This window comes from Trichomycterus rosablanca, chromosome 6, assembly GCF_030014385.1.
Source record: "Trichomycterus rosablanca isolate fTriRos1 chromosome 6, fTriRos1.hap1, whole genome shotgun sequence".
NCBI lineage: Eukaryota > Metazoa > Chordata > Actinopteri > Siluriformes > Trichomycteridae > Trichomycterus > Trichomycterus rosablanca.
In genome coordinates, this window is record NC_085993.1 from 31048040 (window position 1) to 31072425 (window position 24386).

Consider the following 24386-nt stretch of genomic DNA (forward strand, 5'->3'; position numbering starts at 1 on the left):
GTTCTCAATATTCTGTGGACTAAGTCAAAGGTGGAACATTTTGGAATAGATGGGTCCCGTTACATTTGGCGTAGATTCACATTCACAATCACATTCTACTATGAGAACATAAAACCAACAGTCTGGTGAGGATCTGTTTTGCTTCAACAGGACCTGGGCGACTTGTCAGAATTGGTTGAACCATGAATCTGCTGTTCATCAGAAAATCCTGAAGGAGAATGTCCTCTTGTCAGTTTGTGATCTAAAGATCAAGTGCAGCTAGTTAATGATGCAGAGACACAAGTCTCCCTCAGAATAAACTAAATGAAGGTTTTGGATTGGCTGAGTCAAAGTCCTGACATGTTTGTCCAGCTGACCGGTAGCAGAGCTGAGATTCGAATCGAGGTGTTCCGTATATCGGCGCTGGTGTGCTAGCAGATTATCCCGCTGGGCTACCTGGATATAGGTTGTGTATCATGTTATCTTTTCCTAAAAATTAGTTAGAAGACCTGAAACATTGAATTATGATATATTATAAAGAAATAGAACTCATCTGCCGCAGCGGTAAAAACACACACTGGAACCAGAGCTGGGATCTCAAATACATCGTATCAAATCTGAGCTCTGCCTGCCGGCTAGGCTGAGAGACCACGTGAACAACGATTGGCCTGTTGTTCAGATATGGGCGGGACTAAGCTGGATGGGGTCTCTATCTCATGACTGGTGCAATTACGACCTCTGCTGGCTGATTAATGGCGCCTGCACAGTGATGAGAAAAGAGTGCTCTCAGGGTGTGTCCCTCCGTACACAACGCTGAGCTGCACTGCACTCGTCAAAGTGTAGGTGATAAGATTCATACGGCATGCTGCCCACGTGTCAGAGGGGCGTGGGTTAGCTTCGTTCTCCTCAATCAGAGCAAAGATCGGCATTGGTGGAGAGAAAGCATGATGCAATCGAGCAATTGGACGTGCTAAAAAAGGGAGAAAATGGGGAGAAAATGCATAAACAAAATATTAAAAGAAAGAAAGAAAGAAATAGAACTCATCTGGGGGTGGCAACACAGCCTAGCCACTGAGAGGTGCACTTGTCTGACAGCATTATTAACACTGGTCCCAAGCCTGGATATAATAAGGAGGGTTGCATCAGTAAGGGCAAAACTCATATGAGAGGTGAATACTTTTCGCAGTTAAATTACTTGTTTACTAAGCTAAAATCCAGGTGGCTTTAGCTCTCGCATAATCAACCATAATCTGATAGTGGGTGGATTTTTAAAGCACCAGAATATGCACCACATGACCAGTTTTATTATATATACAGTGTATCACAAAAGTGAGTACACCCCTCACATTTCTGCAAATATTTCATTATATCTTTTCATGGGACAACACTATAGAAATAAAACTTGGATATAACTTAGAGTAGTCAGTGTACAACTTGTATAGCAGTGTAGATTTACTGTCTTCTGAAAATAACTCAACACACAGCCATTAATGTCTAAATAGCTGGCAACATAAGTGAGTACACCCCACAGTGAACATGTCCAAATTGTGCCCAAAGTGTCAATATTTTGTGTGACCACCATTATTATCCAGCACTGCCTTAACCCTCCTGGGCATGGAATTCACCAGAGCTGCACAGGTTGCTACTGGAATCCTCTTCCACTCCTCCATGATGACATCACGGAGCTGGTGGATGTTAGACACCTTGAACTTCTCCACCTTCCACTTGAGGATGCGCCACAGGTGCTCAATTGGGTTTAGTCCATCACCTTTACCTTCAGCTTCCTCAGCAAGGCAGTTGTCATCTTGGAGGTTGTGTTTGGGGTCGTTATCCTGTTGGAAAACTGCCATGAGGCCCAGTTTTCGAAGGGAGGGGATCATGCTCTGTTTCAGAATGTCACAGTACATGTTGGAATTCATGTTTCCCTCAATGAACTGCAGCTCCCCAGTGCCAGCAACACTCATGCAGCCCAAGACCATGATGCTACCACCACCATGCTTGACTGTAGGCAAGATACAGTTGTCTTGGTACTTCTCACCAGGGCGCCGCCACACATGATGGACACCATCTGAGCCAAACAAGTTTATCTTGGTCTCGTCAGACCACAGGGCATTCCAGTAATCCATGTTCTTGGACTGCTTGTCTTCAGCAAACTGTTTGCGGGCTTTCTTGTGCGTCAGCTTCCTTCTGGGATGACGACCATGCAGACCGAGTTGATGCAGTGTGCGGCGTATGGTCTGAGCACTGACAGGCTGACCTCCCACGTCTTCAACCTCTGCAGCAATGCTGGCAGCACTCATGTGTTTATTTTTTAAAGCCAACCTCTGGATATGACGCCGAACACGTGGACTCAACTTCTTTGGTCGACCCTGGCGAAGCCTGTTCCGAGTGGAACCTGTCCTGGAAAACCGCTGTATGACCTTGGCCACCATGCTGTAGCTCAGTTTCAGGGTGTTAGCAATCTTCTTATAGCCCAGGCCATCTTTGTGGAGAGCAACAATTCTATTTCTCACATCCTCAGAGAGTTCTTTGCCATGAGGTGCCATGTTGAATATCCAGTGGCCAGTATGAGAGAATTGTACCCAAAACACCAAATTTAACAGCCCTGCTCCCCATTTACACCTGGGACCTTGACACATGACACCAGGGAGGGACAACGACACATTTGGGCACAATTTGGACATGTTCACTGTGGGGTGTACTCACTTATGTTGCCAGCTATTTAGACATTAATGGCTGTGTGTTGAGTTATTTTCAGAAGACAGTAAATCTACACTGCTATACAAGCTGTACACTGACTACTCTAAGTTATATCCAAGTTTTATTTCTATAGTGTTGTCCCATGAAAAGATATAATGAAATATTTGCAGAAATGTGAGGGGTGTACTCACTTTTGTGATACACTGTATATATATACAGTGTATCACAAAAGTGAGTACACCCCTCACATTTCTGCAGATATTTAAGTATATCTTTTCATGGGACAACACTGACAAAATGACACTTTGACACAATGAAAAGTAGTCTGTGTGCAGCTTATATAACAGTGTAAATTTATTCTTCCCTCAAAATAACTCAATATACAGCCATTAATGTCTAAACCACCGGCAACAAAAGTGAGTACACCCCTAAGAGACTACACCCCTAAATGTCCAAATTGAGCACTGCTTGTCATTTTCCCTCCAAAATGTCATGTGATTTGTTAGTGTTACTAGGTCTCAGGTGTGCATAGGGAGCAGGTGTGTTCAGTTTAGTAGTACAGCTCTCACACTCTCTCATACTGGTCACTGAAAGTTCCAACATGGCATCTCATGGCAAAGAACTCTCTGAGGATCTTAAAAGACGAATTGTTGCGCTACATGAAGATGGCCAAGGCTACATGAAGATTGCCAACACCCTGAAACTGAGCTGCAGCACAGTGGCCAAGATCATTCAGCGTTTTAAAAGAGCAGGGTCCACTCAGAACAGACCTCGCGTTGGTCGTCCAAAGAAGCTGAGTGCACATGCTCAGCGTCACAACCAACTGCTGTCTTTGAAAGATAGGCGCAGGAGTGCTGTCAGCATTGCTGCAGAGATTGAAAAGGTGGGGGGTCAGCCTGTCAGTGCTCAGACCATACGCCGCACACTACATCAAATTGGTCTGCATGGCTGTCACCCCAGAAGGAAGCCTCTTCTGAAGTCTCTACACAAGAAAGCCCGCAAACAGTTTGCTGAAGACATGTCAACAAAGGACATGGATTACTGGAACCATGTCCTATGGTCTGATGAGACCAAGATTAATTTGTTTGGTTCAGATGGTCTCAAGCATGTGTGGCGGCAATCAGGTGAGGAGTACAAAGATAAGTGTGTCATGCCTACAGTCAAGCATGGTGGTGGGAATGCCATGGTCTGGGGCTGCATGAGTGCAGCAGGTGTTGGGGAGTTACATTTCATTGAGGGACACATGAACTCCAATATGTACTGTGAAATACTGAAGCAGAGCATGATCCCCTCCCTCCGGAAACTGGGTTGCAGGGCAGTGTTTCAGCATGATAATGACCCCAAACACACCTCTAAGACGACCACTGCTTTATTGAAGAGGCTGAGGGTAAAGGTGATGGACTGGCCAAGCATGTCTCCAGACCTAAACCCAATAGAACATCTTTGGGGCATCCTCAAGCGGAAGGTGGAGGTGTATATATATATACAGTGTATCACAAAAGTGAGTACACCCCTCACATTTCTGCAGATATTTAAGTAGATCTTTTCATGGGACAACACTGACAAAATGACACTTTCACACAATGAAAAGTAGTCTGTGTGCAGCTTATATAACAGTGTAAATTTATTCTTCCCTCAAAATAACTCAATATACAGCCATTAATGTCTAAACCACCGGCAACAAAAGTGAGTACACCCCTTAGTGAAAGTTCCTGAAGTGTCAATATTTTGTGTGGCCACCATTATTTTCCAGAACTGCCTTAACTCTCCTGGGCATGGAGTTTACCAGAGCTTCACAGGTTGCCACTGGAATGCTTTTCCACTCCTCCATGACGACATCACGGAGCTGGCGGATATTCGAGACTTTGCGCTCCTCCACCTTCCGCTTGAGGATGCCCCAAAGATGTTCTATTGGGTTTAGGTCTGGAGACATGCTTGGCCAGTCCATCACCTTTACCCTCAGCCTCTTCAATAAAGCAGTGGTCGTCTTAGAGGTGTGTTTGGGGTCATTATCATGCTGGAACACTGCCCTGCGACCCAGTTTCCGGAGGGAGGGGATCATGCTCTGCTTCAGTATTTCACAGTACATATTGGAGTTCATGTGTCCCTCAATGAAATGTAACTCCCCAACACCTGCTGCACTCATGCAGCCCCAGACCATGGCATTCCCACCACCATGCTTGACTGTAGGCATGACACACTTTTCTTTGTACTCCTCACCTGATTGCCGCCACACATGCTTGAGACCATCTGAACCAAACAAATTAATCTTGGTCTCATCAGACCATAGGACATGGTTCCGGTAATCCATGTCCTTTGTTGACATGTCTTCAGCAAACTGTTTGCGGGCTTTCTTGTGTAGACACTTCAGAAAAGGCTTCCTTCTGGGGTGACAGCCATGCAGACCAATTTGATGTAGTGTGCGGCGTATGGTCTGAGCACTGACAGGCTGACCCCCCACCTTTTCAATCTCTGCAGCAATGCTGACCGCACTCCTGCGCCTATCTTTCAAAGACAGCAGTTGGATGTGACGCTGAGCACGTGCACTCAGCTTCTTTGGACGACCAACGCGAGGTCTGTTCTGAGTGGACCCTGCTCTTTTAAAACGCTGGATGATCTTGGCCACTGTGCTGCAGCTCAGTTTCAGGGTGTTGGCAATCTTCTTGTAGCCTTGGCCATCTTCATGTAGCGCAACAATTCGTCTTTTAAGATCCTCAGAGTTCTTTGCCATGAGGTGCCATGTTGGAACTTTCAGTGACCAGTATGAGAGAGTGTGAGAGCTGTACTACTAAATTGAACACACCTGCTCCCTATGCACACCTGAGACCTAGTAACACTAACAAATCACATGACATTTTGGAGGGAAAATGACAAGCAGTGCTCAATTTGGACATTTAGGGGTGTAGTCTCTTAGGGGTGTACTCACTTTTGTTGCCGGTGGTTTAGACATTAATGGCTGTATATTGAGTTATTTTGAGGGAAGAATAAATTTACACTGTTATATAAGCTGCACACAGACTACTTTTCATTGTGTGAAAGTGTCATTTTGTCAGTGTTGTCCCATGAAAAGATATACTTAAATATCTGCAGAAATGTGAGGGGTGTACTCACTTTTGTGATACACTGTATATATATATATATATTTATTTATTATAATTTTTTGTTTGTTTATGCATTTTCTCCCCTTTTTAGTGCGTCCAATTGCCCGGTTGCGTCACGCTTCCTCTCCACCAATGCCGATCCCTGCTCTGATTGAGGAGAACGAAGCCCCCTCAGACACATGGGCAGCATGCCAAATGCATTTTATCACCTGCACTTTGACAAGTGCAGCTCAGCGTTGTGTACAGAGAGACACACCCTGAGAGCACTCTTTTCTCATCTCTGTGCAGGTGCCATCAATCAGCCAACGGAGGTCGTAATTGGAGAGAGACCCCATCCGGTTTAGTTCCGCCCAAATCTGAACAACAGGCCAATCGTTGTTCATGTGGCCGCTCAGCCTGAGAGCTGAGATTAGATACGATGTATTTGAGATCCCAGCTATGGTTCCAGTGTGTATTTTTTTTACCGCTGTGCCACCTGAGCGGCCTCACATGACCAGTTTTTCATGCGGAATAAAAAAAAAAAAACAGTACATGTCATGCTGATGCATCACTTCACTTTTATTTATCACAAGATACAAAATAAATATACTGTAGATTTTTACTCTAATACATATAGATTTTTTTTTATATTTTTTGCAGGTATGCAGGTGAAAAAACAAACAATACATTTACTTCAAGAGAAGACGCAACAAGAAATTGAAAAGAGCTTTCAGTGTAGAAACCAATCTTCCAAAACCAGATTTACCAAACCATCAAGCAGAGAATGGTCAGATTTCATCTTTTCTTGCCTGAGTTCTCTAAACCACTTATCCACTAAAGTCCCCGGAGACAGGAGAAAAAACACTCAGAGCACTGCTTAGATGGAATAGAGACAAAGCCATCACCATGGTTATGATAGAAGAATCAGGGGACTAAGCCAATCGACAGAGCAAATACAAGGAGCAGAGGATTACACTCCAGCTCATTCCACTTTAATGCAGACAGAAAGGGTCAACAGGTCTGGTATGGGTGTTCTGTTAAGACGTGTGAGTGTGTATTAAAATACATATGCAAGTTGACACAGTTTTAGAAACAATGACCAGGTAGTTCTTGCACCATGCATAAATGTATTCTGTATCGATTGTGTGTGAGTGTGTTTGCGACAGAGAGAGACAGAGAGACAAGGACGTAGTTCAGACGTATCGGTGGCTGGTTTCACTGGGGTAGAGCTTTGAGAATTGCATTGACCTCTTCAGCTACAGCAGTCAGAGCAAACTCAAACTGATCCTGGGGAGAGAAGTGAGCACTGTTCAGGGCATGTAGGAAAGTAGGGATAAACATCCTGAAAATCCTATATATGTGATTTTCTATATTCTAGGTCAGGTTTTTTTTGTTGTTGCTATTTTGTTTATGCATTTTTCCCCTTTTCTCCCAATTTTGCGTAATCAATTCGTCTTCCGCTACTGGAGACTCCGATCGTGTCCGAGGAGGGTATTTTCATCTGCCTCACGCTCCCTCCGACGTGTGCGCAGTCCACAGAGGCCTTCTTATTCACCCACACATTCGGTGAATTAGTGCATGAGGCCAGTATTCACGCGTGGAGAACAACACACTGATCTCTGTGCTCCTCCACTTCCTGTACAGGCGTCTCGGGCTACTAACCAAGGTCCTTACCCACATTAGTCTGGTCTTTTATCCACCTGGCAGACTTTATATGGCCAATTACGTCTGCTGCAGGCACTGCCAATTATGCCCGCTAGAGGGTGCCCAGTTAAACGGTAGCAGAGCTGAGGTTCAAACATGGGAGTTCAGAATCTCAGCGCTGGTGTGCTAGCGGATTATCCCTCTGCTCCGACAAACTTTTTATTTGAGCAACCCAGATGTTCATGATTTTTATCGCAACCCAGGCAACATAAACAATGCATCAAAATGAAACACAAAACATATATGTTTTACTTAATTAATAAAAATGGTGGCAATCTGGTCCTACTGTGGTTTACAAGATGTAACATAAAGCCTCCACAAGGGGTGTTTGTGTACAAGTTCATTTTGTGTTTATGTGCCTGTTAAAATGTGTTTATTTACTTATTATTTTTCTCTGCAACCCATTTTTTGGCTTTAAAAAAACCTTTTCTAGATGATAAGATAAGCGAGTGTTCATATGTGTGTGCATGCGTTTTCTTCCTCTCCTTTCCCTTTGAATCCCTACACAGATTGGCTGCTCTGACGTGCCTGTGGCTCATGTAAGATCTAAATGTCTGACCGCCTTTATTTAATTATTTTGCATTGCACTTCTTGTTAAAAATAAAATAAAGCCTAATAATTGCTGCGTCTTAGCATCTGCTTTTCATTCTGTGACGTGGTCAATGCTTGAGGAAGGTTAGCCATGACGGTATGCTGCCAGATCACTGGGTTGGGTAAGGGAGGATCGTGAGACTTGACCAGTTTAAAAACCTCTGTGCTACATTTGCTGGATTTAACATTTTGTAATTTAATAAAGTATTACATGTGGCATGTGCAAAAGTTACATCAAATTTCAACATGTTGGTGCCCAGGTGGCGCAGCGGGATATTCCGCTAGCACACCAGCACCAAGTTTCTGAACTCCTTGGTTCGAAACTTGGTGTTGCCACCGGTCGGCTGGGCGCCATCTAGTGGACATAATTGGCAGTGCCTGCAGCAGATACTAATGTCTATGTGTGGGTGGGTGGTTCTTCATACGCTGTGTAAGGACCCTGATTGGCGGATTAGACGCCTGTGCAGAATGCATGGGCGAGAAGAGGAGGGCTGTGCACGTGTCGGAAGAGGCGTGTACAGCGACGTGCTCTCCTCGGATGCAATCTGGTATCTCTCAGCAGCGGAAGACAAAATGTGTGCTAAATTGGGAGGAAAATGGGGAAAAAATGCTTAAAAAAAATGTTAAATTCAACAAGTAAAAAATTTTGCACTGAAATGACCCTGTTTGGGTTTAAATCTCAGTGGTGCTGTTGGCTGGCTTGGCGTCTACACAGACATGGTTAGCTATGTCTTGGGGTGGATGGCCAAAGCCTTTGGATGAAATGATAACAGTGTCCAGTGGCTAGGCTCCTGCCCTGCACCCAGTGTTTCCCAGGGAGGACCCTACCCACCGCATCCCTGAGCAAAAAAGCAAAAAAATAAATGATTGTCCAGAACTTAATGTCTGCCCCTAAACAAACAGTTTTACTGTTGTGATGCTTTATGTTTGCAGAATTTACACATTGTGAAATACACTGCGGTGTGTTTCTGTTACCTTTGTGCGCACCATTCCTGGTCTCTGGTCACGGATGTGCTCCAGGGTTGCAGCAATATCAATCTCCTTTACCCCTACAGCACAAACACAGATAGAAATGTTAATGATGAATTGACTGTCAAGTGTGTAAATTGTGCCTAAATTTAGACAATGAAATATTTCATTTTCATCAACTGCTTTATCTTGGTCAAGTTTGCAGCGGGACCCGTTCTACTGGGAAACACTGGGCACAAGGCAAGCAGACCCTGAACAGAACAAAAAAAGTTCTGTTTGTTCTATTTTAAATTATTAGATTCTACTGTAATGTTTTAGGGTGCTCAGGTGGCGCAGTGGTCTATTACGCTAGTCCACCACTATCAGCCAGCCAGGGAAGGGGCTAGCAGAAGCCCTGTGATTGACTGCCTTGCACCCAGTGTTGCCCAGTGGAACCAGAACCAGACCCTGACCTGGATAAAGGGATTTTAGGATGCACCTTTAGCCATGCGGTTTAACACCATGTCGATCAAGATGTAGGTTCCAGTCCGTCCTGTGCCATCACTACAGAAAAGAGAGGAGCAAAATAACAATCAAAACCTGGAGCAAACTCATCTAAATAATAGCCAAAATATAGCCGAACAAAAATGTTTGCAAATCCCCAATAGCATAGGTTAGAGTGGCAGACTGCAGAGTATGGCTACTGAAGTGGGCCAGCAGTGTGTCACTTAATTCTAACACCCTTGGCTGAATCCCAGCCCCAAACAGCAACTGTTTAATGCCACTAATGCAACTTCTGTTACCTGTCTGCCAGTGTATTAGAATAGCCAGTGATATTTGCCTTGATTAAAACCGAATAAAAATGAAAGTTGTACTTCTTAACAGAAAATAAAGGTAATAGGATTTGAAAGTCTTGCATTATTTTTTCCAGCAACAAAGCGTCACATTTTCATTATTTAAAATAAGAAAAAGCTTTTACCCACAGTGTCTTCCAATTCTAAACAAGGTCATTGCAAGCCTTACTTAGGGGGCCCAAAAGGGGCAGCTTGGCAATGTTGGGGCTAGAACCACCAACCGTCTGATACCTAGTCTGGTGCCTTAACCACTAAGCTAGCACTGCCCAATAATTCTGATGTTGCTATGTACTTTGATAAAAGCTCTGTATGCAAGCATTTGCTTGGTGAGAGTGTACCTGCAGTGGACAATGATGGGGCAGGACCGTCCGCGGTAGCATTTATTCACTTTTCTGTGGGGAAAAGCAGGGAAGAACATGAGACAGATAATCAAGAGGTCAACAGAAGAGAAATACTCACGCTTTAAGAAGATTATGCAATCTTTATAATCATCTTACTGGCAATTTGTATTATTACATAAGGTCAATCAAGTATCACAAGGTGGGCTATAGCAATAATCAGACATTGAGGATATTGTACACACACACACACAATCATAAGAAAATTTTTCAGACCAATATAACCCTTGAAGCCCTTTGAAACAGGTCCAGCTGGGCCCAGTTGCTTAATCTTGCTTCATATACCATGCCAGTTATGGCTAGCAGATAGGGCAAAGAGGCACAGGTGAACGACGAGTTTCTCTTAACCTACATCTTGCTGAGCATTAATTTACTCCATGTGGAAGTGTTTATATGTATCAAGGTTTATCCCTCACAGACTTGCTAGCTCCTCTGTTGACAAACCTGCTTTTCTCTGGAGATGTGACGCCGGGCTCGGTCCAGTTTTTTGCCCACATGCCTTTATCTTTTCAGTGGAACCTAGGCAAGGTTGCGGCACTCTTGGGCTTCTTGATTGAACTGCCCTAGGAGAGTGAATTGCCTCAGAGGTGGCATGATGTTCCTTTTTCCAGAGTGAACCCACCTTTAAATCCTGCGGAATGTGCAGGCTGGTGGGGTTTGGGTGCCGCTAATGCATTGTCGCATTGCTGGTCCTGAGGTTCCCCATCTTTCCTCTTTTTCTGAGAACTGAGTTGTTTGCTGATGGCCAGAGAAGCCTATATTCATATATTGTGACAACCAGTTTTTTTCTGCGCTATCCCTGTTTTATCCACTTTCTCTGTTGTGGGCTGTTAATGTTTTTGTGTCTTTCAATTGTTACTTTGTTTTTTTATTATTTTGGCCACCTTATATATTTGCATGTATTTCCTTTTTCTTAGTGGCATTTAGCCACAGTATAGTTCTTTCTAGGTTAAGAACCTTGCACTTGAGTTTGTTTTTAATTCGGGCAGATGCAGGGCTTCACCTCACACTTCACTAGTGAAGTGCCAACCTCCCTCTTACACACTTGCCTAATACAAAGTGTATTTTTTACATCCTTACAAATGATTACTTGAACATTATTAGCAATTGACAGATAAAAAAAAGTTCAAAAGTGAATGTACATTTGTCTCAGCATTTAATTTACTGTAGCTGTATTGTAGGGTTGTCACACATGGAAATGCATGCCTCTCCGCACGTGATACTGCGCTCTGTGAGACCCCGTCCCAGACAGGTAAAAGGACAGCCTCCGCCCGATCAGAGGTGGGGAGTTAAGAAAGAGATAGGTTCTAATTGGCCACGACAGGATTGGGTGAAAAAAGGGGAAAAAACTAAACTAAGAATTGATAAAGACAGTGATTCAAAAACTCTAATGGTTACTAGAAATGTTTTTTGATAGCCAGTAAACCATTCTTAATAGTCTGTGTGCAGAGTCCATATGACTGTACTTCAGCTTATTAACCAATCATGAATTTTCAAGGGTTGTAAATGTAAAGCTCCTGATCTTTCAACTACTGTATGTAACTGTTAAAGCTACAACCTGCATTCTTAACATCTTTTTACAAACCTCAGCATACACAATTTTTTTCAGATTCTGTTCATTAGATTCCACCTATGCAGTTATTTTTTGTCTGTAGTTTGAGTAAAATCGGATACCAAAACCTGACAAAAAAGAAAAACTTGTCCTCCTGCATTGCCCTTTATGGCCGGCAGAGGAAGCATGGAGGCACAGATTTTAAGAAATTGAATCTAAATGTAATTGTTTGGCCTCCAAGGGTTAACATAAATAAATATATACATATGCATGCATAAGTCTAAAGATGAAAAGTAAAAAAAATTAAAAGACAAATAGATGTGGTAGAGTATGAGGCCTTGAGGCGATGGAGCGTTGCTCTTGCTGCAGTCACACCTGTCCGTGCTCATTTTTGTGACTATGCAACTGGAGTTAGATTACTAGCTGCAAACCACAAAAATGACACAGACAGCTGTGCAATACCACGGGCCCCGCTGCGCTCCATCGCACACGCAGAGAAAAAGAGACAAAGCAAGCAGAAGGAAGAGGCAGAAAGCCAAAATATGCCAGAGAAGCAAGAACACAGAGACATATGGTGAAAAAAAAGCAAACAAAGAAAATACTTGGACAAAAAAAACTCAAATGCGAAGATAACAGGAGGAAGTTGCTATGAGGCCCAGCAGCAGTGGAAACGAGAAACAGCATGAGGTGCAATATCGTAGGTGAGAGAAATGAACTGTTTGCATGCAGTACCTGCGGAAGTCCAGCAGAGGGCGAGTTGAGGTCGGTATACCTTGTGCAGGCCAGCTCAGGAAGTGAAACTGAGTGAGAGTGCGTGTCTCCTGCGTCTGCACGTTCTTCAGGTAGAAGCTCCGCACCAGAAAGTCATTGCACCAGATGTGTTCTGACACAAGGTTCACCTGTGTATCATGTGACATTTGACAAATCAAAAATGTTCCCAGATACAACTGCCCAACAAGTAATGTAGATAACTAAGACCCTACCTAATTCACGGCCGTGAAAATCGTGTCTTTTCTCATGAAATATGCAAGGTTTGTGTTTAGCAATGTAACACTTTTTCATTTGTGTAGAATATGAAATATGATGCACAATATGCAACATGAGGCGGTCCTAGCAATCATACGGCAATTAAGTTAGTGTAACAGACTTTTCTGTGCTGTAGTGTGCTGACAATGTTTGATGTATGTGTTTATGTGCATTTTGTCCCTTTGGGGATTCCGTAATCAATGGAAAAGTGTGCTTCTCTACACACGTGATCATCTCTCTGTAGTCTGTGCTGCGTCTCAAAAAAACAAGCCAGTAAAGTCCCTATGTATACCGAATACACAGACCTCATAGATGTGGTAAAGTGAAGATCCCTCATCAGGCCAGTAACGATCACATTGCTTCTCCCCATCCTCGACAAGTGCAGTCATCATCACAATTACAGTGCATCCGTTCTCCCAGACCATCTATGTAACACAAACACACTTTAGACTTTCTGCTATACTGAACACGTATCAGTTAGGGATGTCCCGATCACGTTTTTTTGTTCCCGATCCCGATCTTTAATTTTGATCCCGATCCGATACTGAGTCTCAAATCGATACTTGTATTTTCTAGATATTGTCTAGATAAGAACTAGATAATACTGTTCACACAGTGCACACTTCAAGTACATTGCAGTTATTCAAATTAATCCAATGTATATGTTTAACAACTGAATAGCTCTGCAGTGCTGTAGGCAAAAAATTGCCTGCATCCAAGCTATTGCTTAATGTTCTTTTACAAAATAAAAGTAAACAAACTTAGTGCAGCATTGTAGTAGTAAAACTAGAACACTCAAAACAAAGTGAAGGATCTTTTTGAGGAAAATCAGCATCTCTGCCGTGTTAGCAGACAGCCGGTTCCTCTTCTCATCATATAATAGTAAACTTATAATAATAAACTGTATTCGGCTGAGTGTTTATTTTTTAGCTGCCGTATCAAATTGGTAGATCGTTTGGTTAAATGATATCTGGTTTGTTTATGAGCCACCGTACTTGTAGGCATGTTGTAACTAAGCCAATCAGAGTGCTTGATACTGAGATGTTGTTCAGTCTTGTAACATGGTAACGCTGTATGTTATGGTCCCTGAAGTTTTCATACTCGGATTAAAAGTTATTGTTTTGTAAACCAGAGTGATCCTTGACTCACACACCATATAAACAGTAAAATTCTACAGTAATGAACGCAGCTCTGCTCCTACCGCCTCGTGAAACGCTCGCATTGCAGACATTACACTTCGCTGTTGGACTCTCCATTTACGACACCTGCTTGACCGCTGAAATAAAATGAAGGATCAGGCTTAGTAAAGCCGATACTAATCAGTTAAAAAATGCCTTGATCGGGCCCGATTCCGATCTTTGAGATCGGATTGGGACATCCCTAGTATCAGTACAGCCTTTCTATCTGAGCATCTTCAGCTGAGGCACCTACGGAAATGAACAGTGGACACAGAATATGTCCTGGCTGACAAGAGTCATTTGTTGATAAAGATTTTGCCCTCTTTGCTATGCCTGCCACACTTTGGCAGAGGAGGGCTGAAGGCAAGCACACTTCTATACAGTAGCCAGCAGCACATACAAAGAAAGAGTTCTAGTATGTATGAAGGACCACACTGCTTCCTTTATATTTTTCTGTCATTTGTGTCAGAGCCTTGACCAGACAGTAGTGCTGTTGCAATATCAAGGACGTGAGATCCTTAGACGTGACTGATCGTGTATGTTGAGTGCCACCAAATGTTGAACTCACTACCTACAGTAAGTGTGAGTCATCCTCAGTAACTTGCTTAGGCTTTTTTCTTCCGGCATCTGGGAGTTGGCACAGCTGTCTGTTCTGGTCTGCATACCTGATTTGGCACAGTATTAATGCTGGATACCCTACTTGTTTTATTCAGAACTTGGGACTGGCACTAAGAGCACACTGACAAGTGTACCTCCCAATGACTAGGCTGTTCGGACTCCCCCAGTGACAGTCAATTATGTGTAGACGCCCAGCTGATAACACCACTGAGATTTGAACCCCGGATCTCAGTGGTAGTGGGCAAGCATATTTTACTGCTGTGCCATCTGAGCGCCCACTGACAATTGTGTTAAACTGATTTATCACTATAAAATGAAACAGAACAGACTGATTATCTATGCATAAACACACATATATACGCACACACACATACTAACCTGCCAAAAGTCAGAAATGGTATGTGAAAGTGGTCCTTGGGTAGCAATGTATGCAGGCATTCTGGGGTCGTGCTCAATCTGAAAAGTCAAAAAGAGACACAAAAAATCAGGGGTCAGCGCTTGACCCTAGATCGGACATATCACCACAGCGACTGGCCATTCATGTGGTCAGTCACGGCACAGGAAGGCTTAACAGATAACCCGTTCTCAATAAAACAAAACAGCGGGGATTCCACACAAACTTCGCCTGGAGATGCTTCAATACACAGTAGCCATGGCAACAACAGGATGGGGATTCCGGAACCTGAGACGACATGCCAGAAAATCAAAGGATTTTGTCAGCTGGCAAGCGAATTAAAAGTGTGTGTGTGTGTGTGTGTGTGGAGAGGGGGGTGGTTGGGGGGAGGGTTTTTTTGATCTAGGAGAGCGGAGAAAGAGCAAGATGCACTGACGGACAAAATGAGAAGGATGAAAGTCTCTCATCCTCAGTGTACCTCAGTGCTTCATACCGATCAGGATGTTCTTTCTCACCGGCAATCGACAAATGACACAGGTGAACAAAGTTACTCAGGGGCTGTGACAAATCAATTTTGAAACATTTTGTCAAGGTTGACATCTTTAAATGGTTTCAAACTAATTAGCTTTCATATTTATTTTTATTATTATCCACAACAATCCGGTAAATACTGAGTAGGATGCTGTAAAGTCAATTTCATAGTACACAATATGGCCAACGGTATGTGGACACTATATTGCCTATGAGCCTGTTTGCCAACCCATGCTAAAAAATCATGAGCCTCTACTTTCATTGCATTCTGCTGCATTTTGAAATGTATCTGTGAGAATTTGTGCCTGTTCGGTTAGTTGGGTTAAGGTCCGGGCATTTTTGTATTTTTCAGGCCTTTTTGTATTTTTCCCCCTTTTCTGCCCATCTAGTCATTTCCAAATCCTGATTTTAACTCTGCTGCTACCATCACATGCACCCTCCGACAAATGGCCAGTCATCAGCCGCTTCTTATCACCCGCCAGTGTTGTCCCACACAAAGCTGCCCCCCCTTCTAACGCAGGTGCTCGGACCAGTCCCGAAGATCACATATATAGAGGTGGAAAGTAACGATGTACATTTATTTGCGTTACTGTAATTGAGTAGTTTTTTTGTGTACTTGTACTTTTTAAAGTAGGTTTTACAACCAGTAATTTTACTTTTACTTAAGTATGTTTTGTATTAAGAATTGTAATTCACTACATTTTAAATAACATCCGTTACTGAGTAAAATAAACGCTAAAAAAAAAATCGCGTCTGGGAAACTGCTGCAGTAAATTCTGCGATGGGGAGTCGGATTTTTTGGCTCGGTTCCTTTTATATATATGTATAAAGACTCCCAAAGGCACGACTCGGTTCCTTTCGTTCATTTTAAAGAGCCGTTCAATAGAATCGGATCGTTCACGAACGACCCATCACTAGTCGTTATAAAGTTTGAAAAAGTGTTATGGAATGGTCTGTACTAAAATGACACATTACACATCCCTAAATGTTTTAAATGTTGTATCAACATGTTTTTTCTATTAGATTTTAATAAAAAACAACTATTGTGAGATTTATATCCACTTGTCACCCTCTCCTGTTAAAAAAAAGTAACTAAGTAACGTTTACTCCGAGTACATTTTAAATGAGTTACTTTTTACTTGAGTAGATTTTTAGACTAGTAACTTTACTCGTACTGAAGTAAAAATTCATTGAAGTAATAGTACTTTTACTTGAGTACAATATTTTAGTACTCTTTCCACCTCTGCACATATAGCAGCAGCCATGTGAAGTGACCCTGTCTGACCTTCCCTTCTTCAAAGATGAACAATTGTGTTTGTGTGGACACCCGGCTAGATTTTTTGACTTCGCTGATATCCAAACTCACAAAATCAAACACAGTGTTTCAGGCCTTCTAAGCATTTTAATGCCACTTCTTGTTTCTTTAGTTGTTTGTTGTGCTTTTCCTTCCATTTGTCAAAATTATAGAGATTTATACCAGTGGTGCTACAGAAAATCTGACCACAAAAAAAACATGCATCAAAAGTGTGATCACATAATTGATATTATTGTGATATTTATTAAATAAATAAATACACATCAAATTAAAAAGTAATATATTAACAAATCACTAACACAAGCAGAATTGCTTAGACCTACTATAGTGCTGGCGTTGATGTAGTCAGCTCTTGAGGGATTAACCTCAGCCTTTAGTTTAACCCTGGAGTGATCGTCTGTTCACAGAATAACACACAATTAACACCTCTCAATAAGCAAAGTGAAGGCCATTTTATTCACAAACAATTAGTAATGAAAAGCAGGTGAGAATTTCTACAAAGACTAAATAATGGTTGAAACGGCTCACATGGCACAGCGTCAGGGCAGCGGTTCTTCTTTATGTTGCTTTCACTCTGAGCCACGGACACGGTGCTGGGTTCTGCCTGGTAGGAGCACAATGCCTCCCACTCCTTCAGCAAGCGGTCCCTATTCTTCACATGGTCCTCCATGTATGCCTATAGAGAGTACATTCACAGCAGACAAAATGAGACAAGGGAATAAAGGTTAACAGATGTTAACAGATGCCGAAAACTCATTTATATAAATCTGACCCTTTTCAAAAACTCTCTACCGTATTTACCCATCAAGGTAACAAAAGAATGGCATAAATATGGATGGATTGTATATAGTGGCTAGTTTATGAATACATCTACTTCCAGTAATTACTTTATTCTGGTCGGGGTTCGGAGCCTGCTGAAGGGGGTGGGGGTGGCAGTCTATTGCAAGGCATCTTACTCACACACACACACTAATTTATATACATCTAGGTAAATTAAGGCCTTTATTTGTCATTTATACATATACAGATGTACAGTACAATGAAACTCTTTCTTCGCATATCCTAGCTTGTTTAGAAGCTGGGGTCAGAGTGCAGGGTTAGCCATTGTACGGCGCCTCTGGAGCAGAGAGGGTTAAGGGCCTTGCTCAAGGGTCCGACAGTGGCTGCATGGCAGAGCTGTGATTCGACCTCAACCTTTCAAATGATAGCCCAAAGCTCTACCCACTAGGCTACCACTGTCCAATATATATAATATGGTATAACATAGAGTGGCCAGTCAACCTTCCAGCGTGTTTTTATGTAGAAAATGGTGCTGCCCATCATTCTTATGCCTCATTAAATAATCTCTTACAGATTAATTAATATATTCAAATACGTTTCAAAATGTGTGTACCAGTATCATATGGCCAGTGGAAATGTCCATGTTGGACTGTGCAGGTTCCTCGCACCAGGAGGGCGTGCTGCTGTGAGAACTGGGGCTGGCCTGAGGGGCGTCGCTAAACTGAGATGATACGCTGCTGACCCGCGACGTTTCCGCTCCGGCAACTCCCACCGCACCTCCTCCGGCTCCCCCTGCTCCAGTTGCCACCCCTGCCTCTTGCCTTGCTGAGGATGACTTAGCAGCCATGTGCTGCCTACACAGATCCTTTGGATGGATGATGGAAAAAAGTGTCAATAGACTGCATTTCTAAACACTGTTTTGTTTTAAACATTAAATAGTTTGTCTGTGAGGAAATTGGTTTACTAAAAAATACTTTTTTTTTTACCTGGTATGCATATTGCGTGCCACTTCCCGCCTCCGGTCCCAATCCCAGCTTCCTGGAGGCAACCTGGCGAGCATGGCTACGTAAACAGGCGACAGTCAACGAGCCGACTAAAAGCCCGCCCACACACAGCACGCCCACAAATGTAAGCAAAACCCAGCGGCTGCTTTTCTGCACTCGTGTTGCCACTGGCAGCCCGTCATTTTTCTGAACAAACAAAAAAAAAAAAAAAACAGGACAACTTGCTTATTATTTTAATTCTTCATTTAATATATTCACAAAAAGTTTCCTGTATTAAAAGGAAAAACCTCAATATAGAAAGAATAAGGCCTGTGTGTCACCTCATATTTATACCCTAATAAGAGAGAAATTCAGGGATCATCCTTTAAGTGTTTCTAATCAAGAACTGAATCCTCTTCTTCACAAGGTATTCAGATGCTTTATTCAGTGCTTTGAAGCATATACAGCGCCAATTTGCTATAAGCAGTTCGCCCAATTTTTCATAGCAGATCATCTCAAGCTCCATTAGAGTGCATGGTGAGCATCTATGAACAATTTTAAGGTCCCTACACATAAGTGGGTTTTGGCAGGGCCACGTAAGGACATTCAGAGATTTTTCAAAGACTGTTAAAAGGTTTTATTCTTTGTGTTTCCATGCAAACTGGTGGAGGTTTTCTTCAAGGATGTTCCTGTACTTGGCCTTCAATTCTTATCAGGCCAGGCCTCATTTTATATGTGCTACAACAGCAAGGCTCGACTCGTGACTCGCAAAAAATGACTTGTATACAACAAGAGTCAGCATGAGCTAACATTAGTTACGTGTGACAATTACATATATATATGATACGACATCATTCTAATCGTGTCATTTTCTGCTCTCGAATAACGCTTCAGCCGTTTTAACCCGCAACGCATGTAATGGGTAAATGTTCCAGCCAGTTTCCAGCATAGTGATGAAGCGTCGCTCCCTACTCCCTCCTTTGGATTGGAATCTCACTTAAAATGGTGGAATACCCTATGTAGTGCACTTCACTGGAACAGCTGGTGTGAATGAAACGCTCCTACAGAATTGGTGCTAATGGTTGGAAGTAGGGCTGCAACTATCGATTAATTTTGTAATCGAGTATTCTATCGATTATTCCAGCGATTAATCAAGTAATCGGATAAGAAATACTTTTGCTTTAATAAAGAACAAAATAAATACGTATAAGATTAAATAAGACGTGTCTCTTAAAACAAACTGTACATTTTTATTCCTTGCATACAGGACAGTTTAAAGAGAACATTTTTGAAATGCAAAAACAAATACATCAAAAAGAAATCAAATTACTTTTAAAATGTATACAGGCAACCTAAAACTAAGGCATAAATAATAATAAACAATAATACATAAACATTGCCACTAATTTGTGCAAATTTCAGAACTAAAAGTTTCAGCTACAGCTCACACAGAACATAAAGCTTTAATATTTTGTTGGGAGGTTTTGTGGTGTTTGTAGGAGGCAAAAAAAATTCTGTCAGGATTGTATCTGTCAGATGAGGTAGATTTGACGTTTGTGTGTGTACATGTGTTTGCCTAAGCCTTCAAAAAAGCCTGTGGTGGTTACAATGAAGAAAAAATTAGCGTATCAACAAGACTCTGATGGTGCGGATGCTGTTCTGAGTTTTCGTTTTTTCCAGCTTAAAATGATCTAAAACTTTCTGTGGTTTTCTCTGTCCGGTTCTCTGTTCGATGCGAAAAATTTGAATCAATGATTTTTAGTAATCGAATTACTTGAGTTTCTCGAGGAATCGTTTCAGCCCTAGTTGGAAGAACCTCTTTCTGAACCAGTCAGACCTTCTGATTTAAATTTTTAGTGAGAAATGCTGTTATTTGTATTTATTTTGGCCGCTGTGCCTGATTTATTGCGCGCTTTTGTTTTGCAATGAAAACAAAATGTATCAGTTTAAGCTTTTAACTGGTACCTAGGAAAGTAAAGGCACTAAATAAAATACAATAAAATACAGTTACTAATCTGTTGTTTTTTTTATCTGAACTTACATGTTATTTGTTTATTTCAATGCTACATTTTAAATATATGTTTTGTGTAGATTATATTGACTCATGACTTGACTCGGACTCTAGTCTAAAGACTTGTGACTTGACTCTGACTCTAGCCTAAAGACTCGTGACTTGACCTGGACTCAAGCCTAAAGACTCGTGACTTGACCTGGACTCAAGCCTAAAGACTCGTGACTTGACTTGGACTCGTATTTTGTGACTTGTGAACATCTCTGGTTTGACTGGCCTGCCTGCAGTCCATATCGGTCTCCTGTTAGAAATGCATCATGAAGTGGAGAATCAGACACTGTGACCATAGACTATTAAGCAGCTGAAGTCACATATCAAGCAAGACTGGACAAAAATTCCACTTAGTGTCCTTAGTTCCCAAACCATTAAACGTCTTAATAATAGTAAAGTGCTAAACATGCCTCTATAGAAATTTTCTTTTTACTTTTGTCAGTTAAACAAAGATTCAAGAAAATTCAAGCTGTCTCAAGTTCTCTGTGCTCGGAAACATCTGGGATGAACCATTACACAGTGGAAGAGTGTATTTTGTTCAGATGAATCACTATTGCAGATTTTTTTGGAAGAAATAGATGCTGTGTGCGCCAGATCAAAAATAAGAAGTCCAAAATTGATATAAACACACATTTTAGTCATGACTTACATATAATTTAATATTACAACTGCCCCAAAATGCAGAAATAGAACTTATTTAGAGTAAAGCCTAACGCTAAAATCTTAGCTGCAGTAACAGACAAATCCCAGGGCCTCTTTTCAGTGGTGGAGTGAGTTAAACAATTTCTCTTCAAAGAGACCACCCAGGCCAGTCTATTCTGCTAAAGCTTCTTGAAATGAAATGGAATAAGAGGAGAGGGAGAGCAGGATCAGGAGGTGTGGTGTTGCACACACATAGGACAGAATGAGCATCTCAAAAGAAGGTTGCACCTCCCACCCTGTTGTCTGGGTTACCATGCATCTCAGTGGGGGCAGCAGTTGCCATGGTTACATCAGAATGCCTGATGTAAGCCCATCGACCATCAAAAGTGACAAATAAAAGTGACAAAATGAAAAGAGGAGATGGAGAGAGAACGGGTGACGTATTCTGTAGTTCACCTACTTCTACAGTTTTACACATGGCAGTTCAGCCAATCTTTTACATCTGAAATGCTATTGAATCTTTCGCTCTATACATGCTACTGTTCATTTTATTCCTTCCTACACTGGAATTAGGTAGACCACACAGGAGAGGGGCATTATGACTGTGATTGTGCCAACCTCGCTGACCTTGTCGCCACAGCAACCGCCTCACCTGACATCACTGTCTGTAAAGACACTGGAGTGAGGTGAGCTGAGAGCAGGGTTTCCTTCTTTTCCTTTTTTCACCCAATTTCAGGATTTATTTTATGCATTACACATATTCATTAATGATATTCATTAATTAATATTCACATATTTGGTATTTTTATAATTAAAACAAAAGAACCACTTTAGACAAAAATAACTAATAATCCTCTCAAATGCTGCATGTTATATTTAAAATACAATTAAAATACATATAAAATACAATTGTAGTTATATGATCTTAAACTAAGTAGAACTCAATGAAGTCTAAATGAAGACTATATATATATATATACAGTATATGCAATAAAAGAATTGAAATAAATGTAATAAATTGTAATAAATTATTATTTAAAAATATTTTAATTTGAATTCACATAAATTTAAAAAAAAACTTACAATAATAGATAATTTGCATGTATTTAGCAGAAAATAAATAAATAAAAATAAAAGTCAGGAGCATTCCTGATAAGGACTGGACAAAAGAAAAATTTAAAGCTGCCAATATTCCTACTGTCATGTTTGGCAGGAATCCAGTATACCAAAAGGAATTCCTTGTGCTCATGGGGAGAACGTGCAAAATTCACGTTAGCAACAGTGTGACACCCTGAATGATAATTTAAATAAATACAGGTATAATTTGTATTAATGCAATATGTTAAGTATATTAATTATTACTGTTACATTACATATACATAATATTATGGTAACGTTTACAGTAAATGAAGTTTACAATTGTAAATTAAAGATACATATATTTGTTGTTCTAATTTGCATTAACAATATTCTGTACATGTGTTAATTTACATATTATTGTTATATTTTTATAATTTAGATGTTAATTTTTATAATATCAATTTATAGCATTATTTTTTATTTATACACTAATTATCTAATTATGTATGGATAGTTAAAATATGAAATAATAATATTAAAATGTAAATAATATCAAATTATTGACATTATTTACATATATTAAGTAAACATGGATGATAATTAAATGTCTAAATACCAGAACTTACTCTAGTGTTCTGCTAAGAAAATCGTAGTCATTGTAAAAAAAATAAAATACAAATACAAACGTTTATAAATGCAGTGTATTATGTACAAGTTAATGAAAAGAGAAAAGTAAAACAACAAAATGTGGTATATATATATATATATATATATATACATAAATATAGAAAAATATCCATGGCATTTGGAAATTATATCTATTTCAGGCTTTTTTTCTTTTCTTTTCTTTTTTAAATACAGAAACATAGAAACATATGCAATTATATGCAAATTACGCAGGGAAACATCTGGATCAGTCAAAGGGATTTATTTTAAAAGGGGAACATTTTTAATACATTTGGTACGAATTTAATGAATAACTGATAACTGTGAGTGATAACAGCGTATTATTAAGTAACGACTTATTTTAATAGCATTACAATATTTTGTAACCAGACTTCGATAGTCAGACATAGCTGGAGTCTATCAATATAAACATGTTAATTTTAGTCACTATTTACGATAAATAGGTGTATAAAATATTAAGCATTTTAACTCACCTCAGAAACAAACCGCTAACAGAGCGCGCGAGCCTCAAGCTAACGCTCCAGTCAGGGAAAAACTGAACAGAGGACCGGGATGCTCTCGAGGAATCTTTACCTTTATTCACATATTCTCTAAGTTTCTACCCGCTAAGTTTTAACCGAGCTGAAAAAATAACTTTACACTAATAACAAAAGTTAGAAAGCTCCGTAATATCTGTGCGAACCAGAACATAAAGGAGCTTATAGCGAGATGAGAGGAGCTCCGGGACTGTTTCAGCTCGGCCGCGCGCCAACGAAATCCCGCGCACGCCTGTCAGTTTGTCACTTATGAAGTAGTCGCCATGGCAACAGAGCGGACGGTGACGAAGCGGGAAAATGGAGACGGGGAGTATAATGGATCCTGAGAGAACTGTCAGGCTCTAAACAACACCGACTGAGACAGAAAATAACCCAGTATAACCTCAACTTTTTAGCAATACCAGCAAATAAACAAGAATTAGGAATAAAAAAAGGATTTGGGATTTGTTAAATTCGCTTTCTGCCAATAACACTCATTCATTCATTCAGCTAACATGCAAACCTTTTACAATGTATAAAACCTATTTCCAAAAAAGTTTGGATATTTTGTAAAAATGCAATAAAAGAACAATATGTGATTTGGTTATTATCATAAATCTTTATTTAACTGACAAAAGTAGAAAGAAAATACACTGATCAGCCATAACATTAAAACCACTTCCTTGTTTCTACACTCACTGTCCATTTTATCAGCTCCACTTACCATATAGAAGCATTTTGTAATTCTACAATTACTGACTGTAGTCCG

At 40.9% G+C, this 24386-nt stretch overlaps 1 protein-coding gene across 1 annotated transcript in view; it reads right to left on the reverse strand.

Annotated features, from left to right (window-relative positions):
* Positions 1-6319: 6319 nt before the first annotated feature.
* The window catches only part of ptprnb (protein tyrosine phosphatase receptor type Nb), a 58259-nt gene continuing 40192 nt past the window's right edge, over positions 6320-24386 (reverse strand). Inside the window, exons 12-22 of the mRNA XM_062997669.1 lie at positions 18635-18838; positions 18262-18513; positions 17397-17544; positions 17192-17265; positions 15007-15084; positions 13138-13257; positions 12539-12705; positions 10195-10248; positions 9502-9566; positions 9030-9103; positions 6320-7046 (exon numbers count right to left, since the gene is read on the reverse strand). Coding sequence (XP_062853739.1) covers positions 6975-7046; positions 9030-9103; positions 9502-9566; positions 10195-10248; positions 12539-12705; positions 13138-13257; positions 15007-15084; positions 17192-17265; positions 17397-17544; positions 18262-18513; positions 18635-18838 — 1308 coding nt within the window. The 3' untranslated portion in view covers positions 6320-6974. The remainder of the gene's footprint in view (positions 7047-9029; positions 9104-9501; positions 9567-10194; positions 10249-12538; positions 12706-13137; positions 13258-15006; positions 15085-17191; positions 17266-17396; positions 17545-18261; positions 18514-18634; positions 18839-24386) is intronic.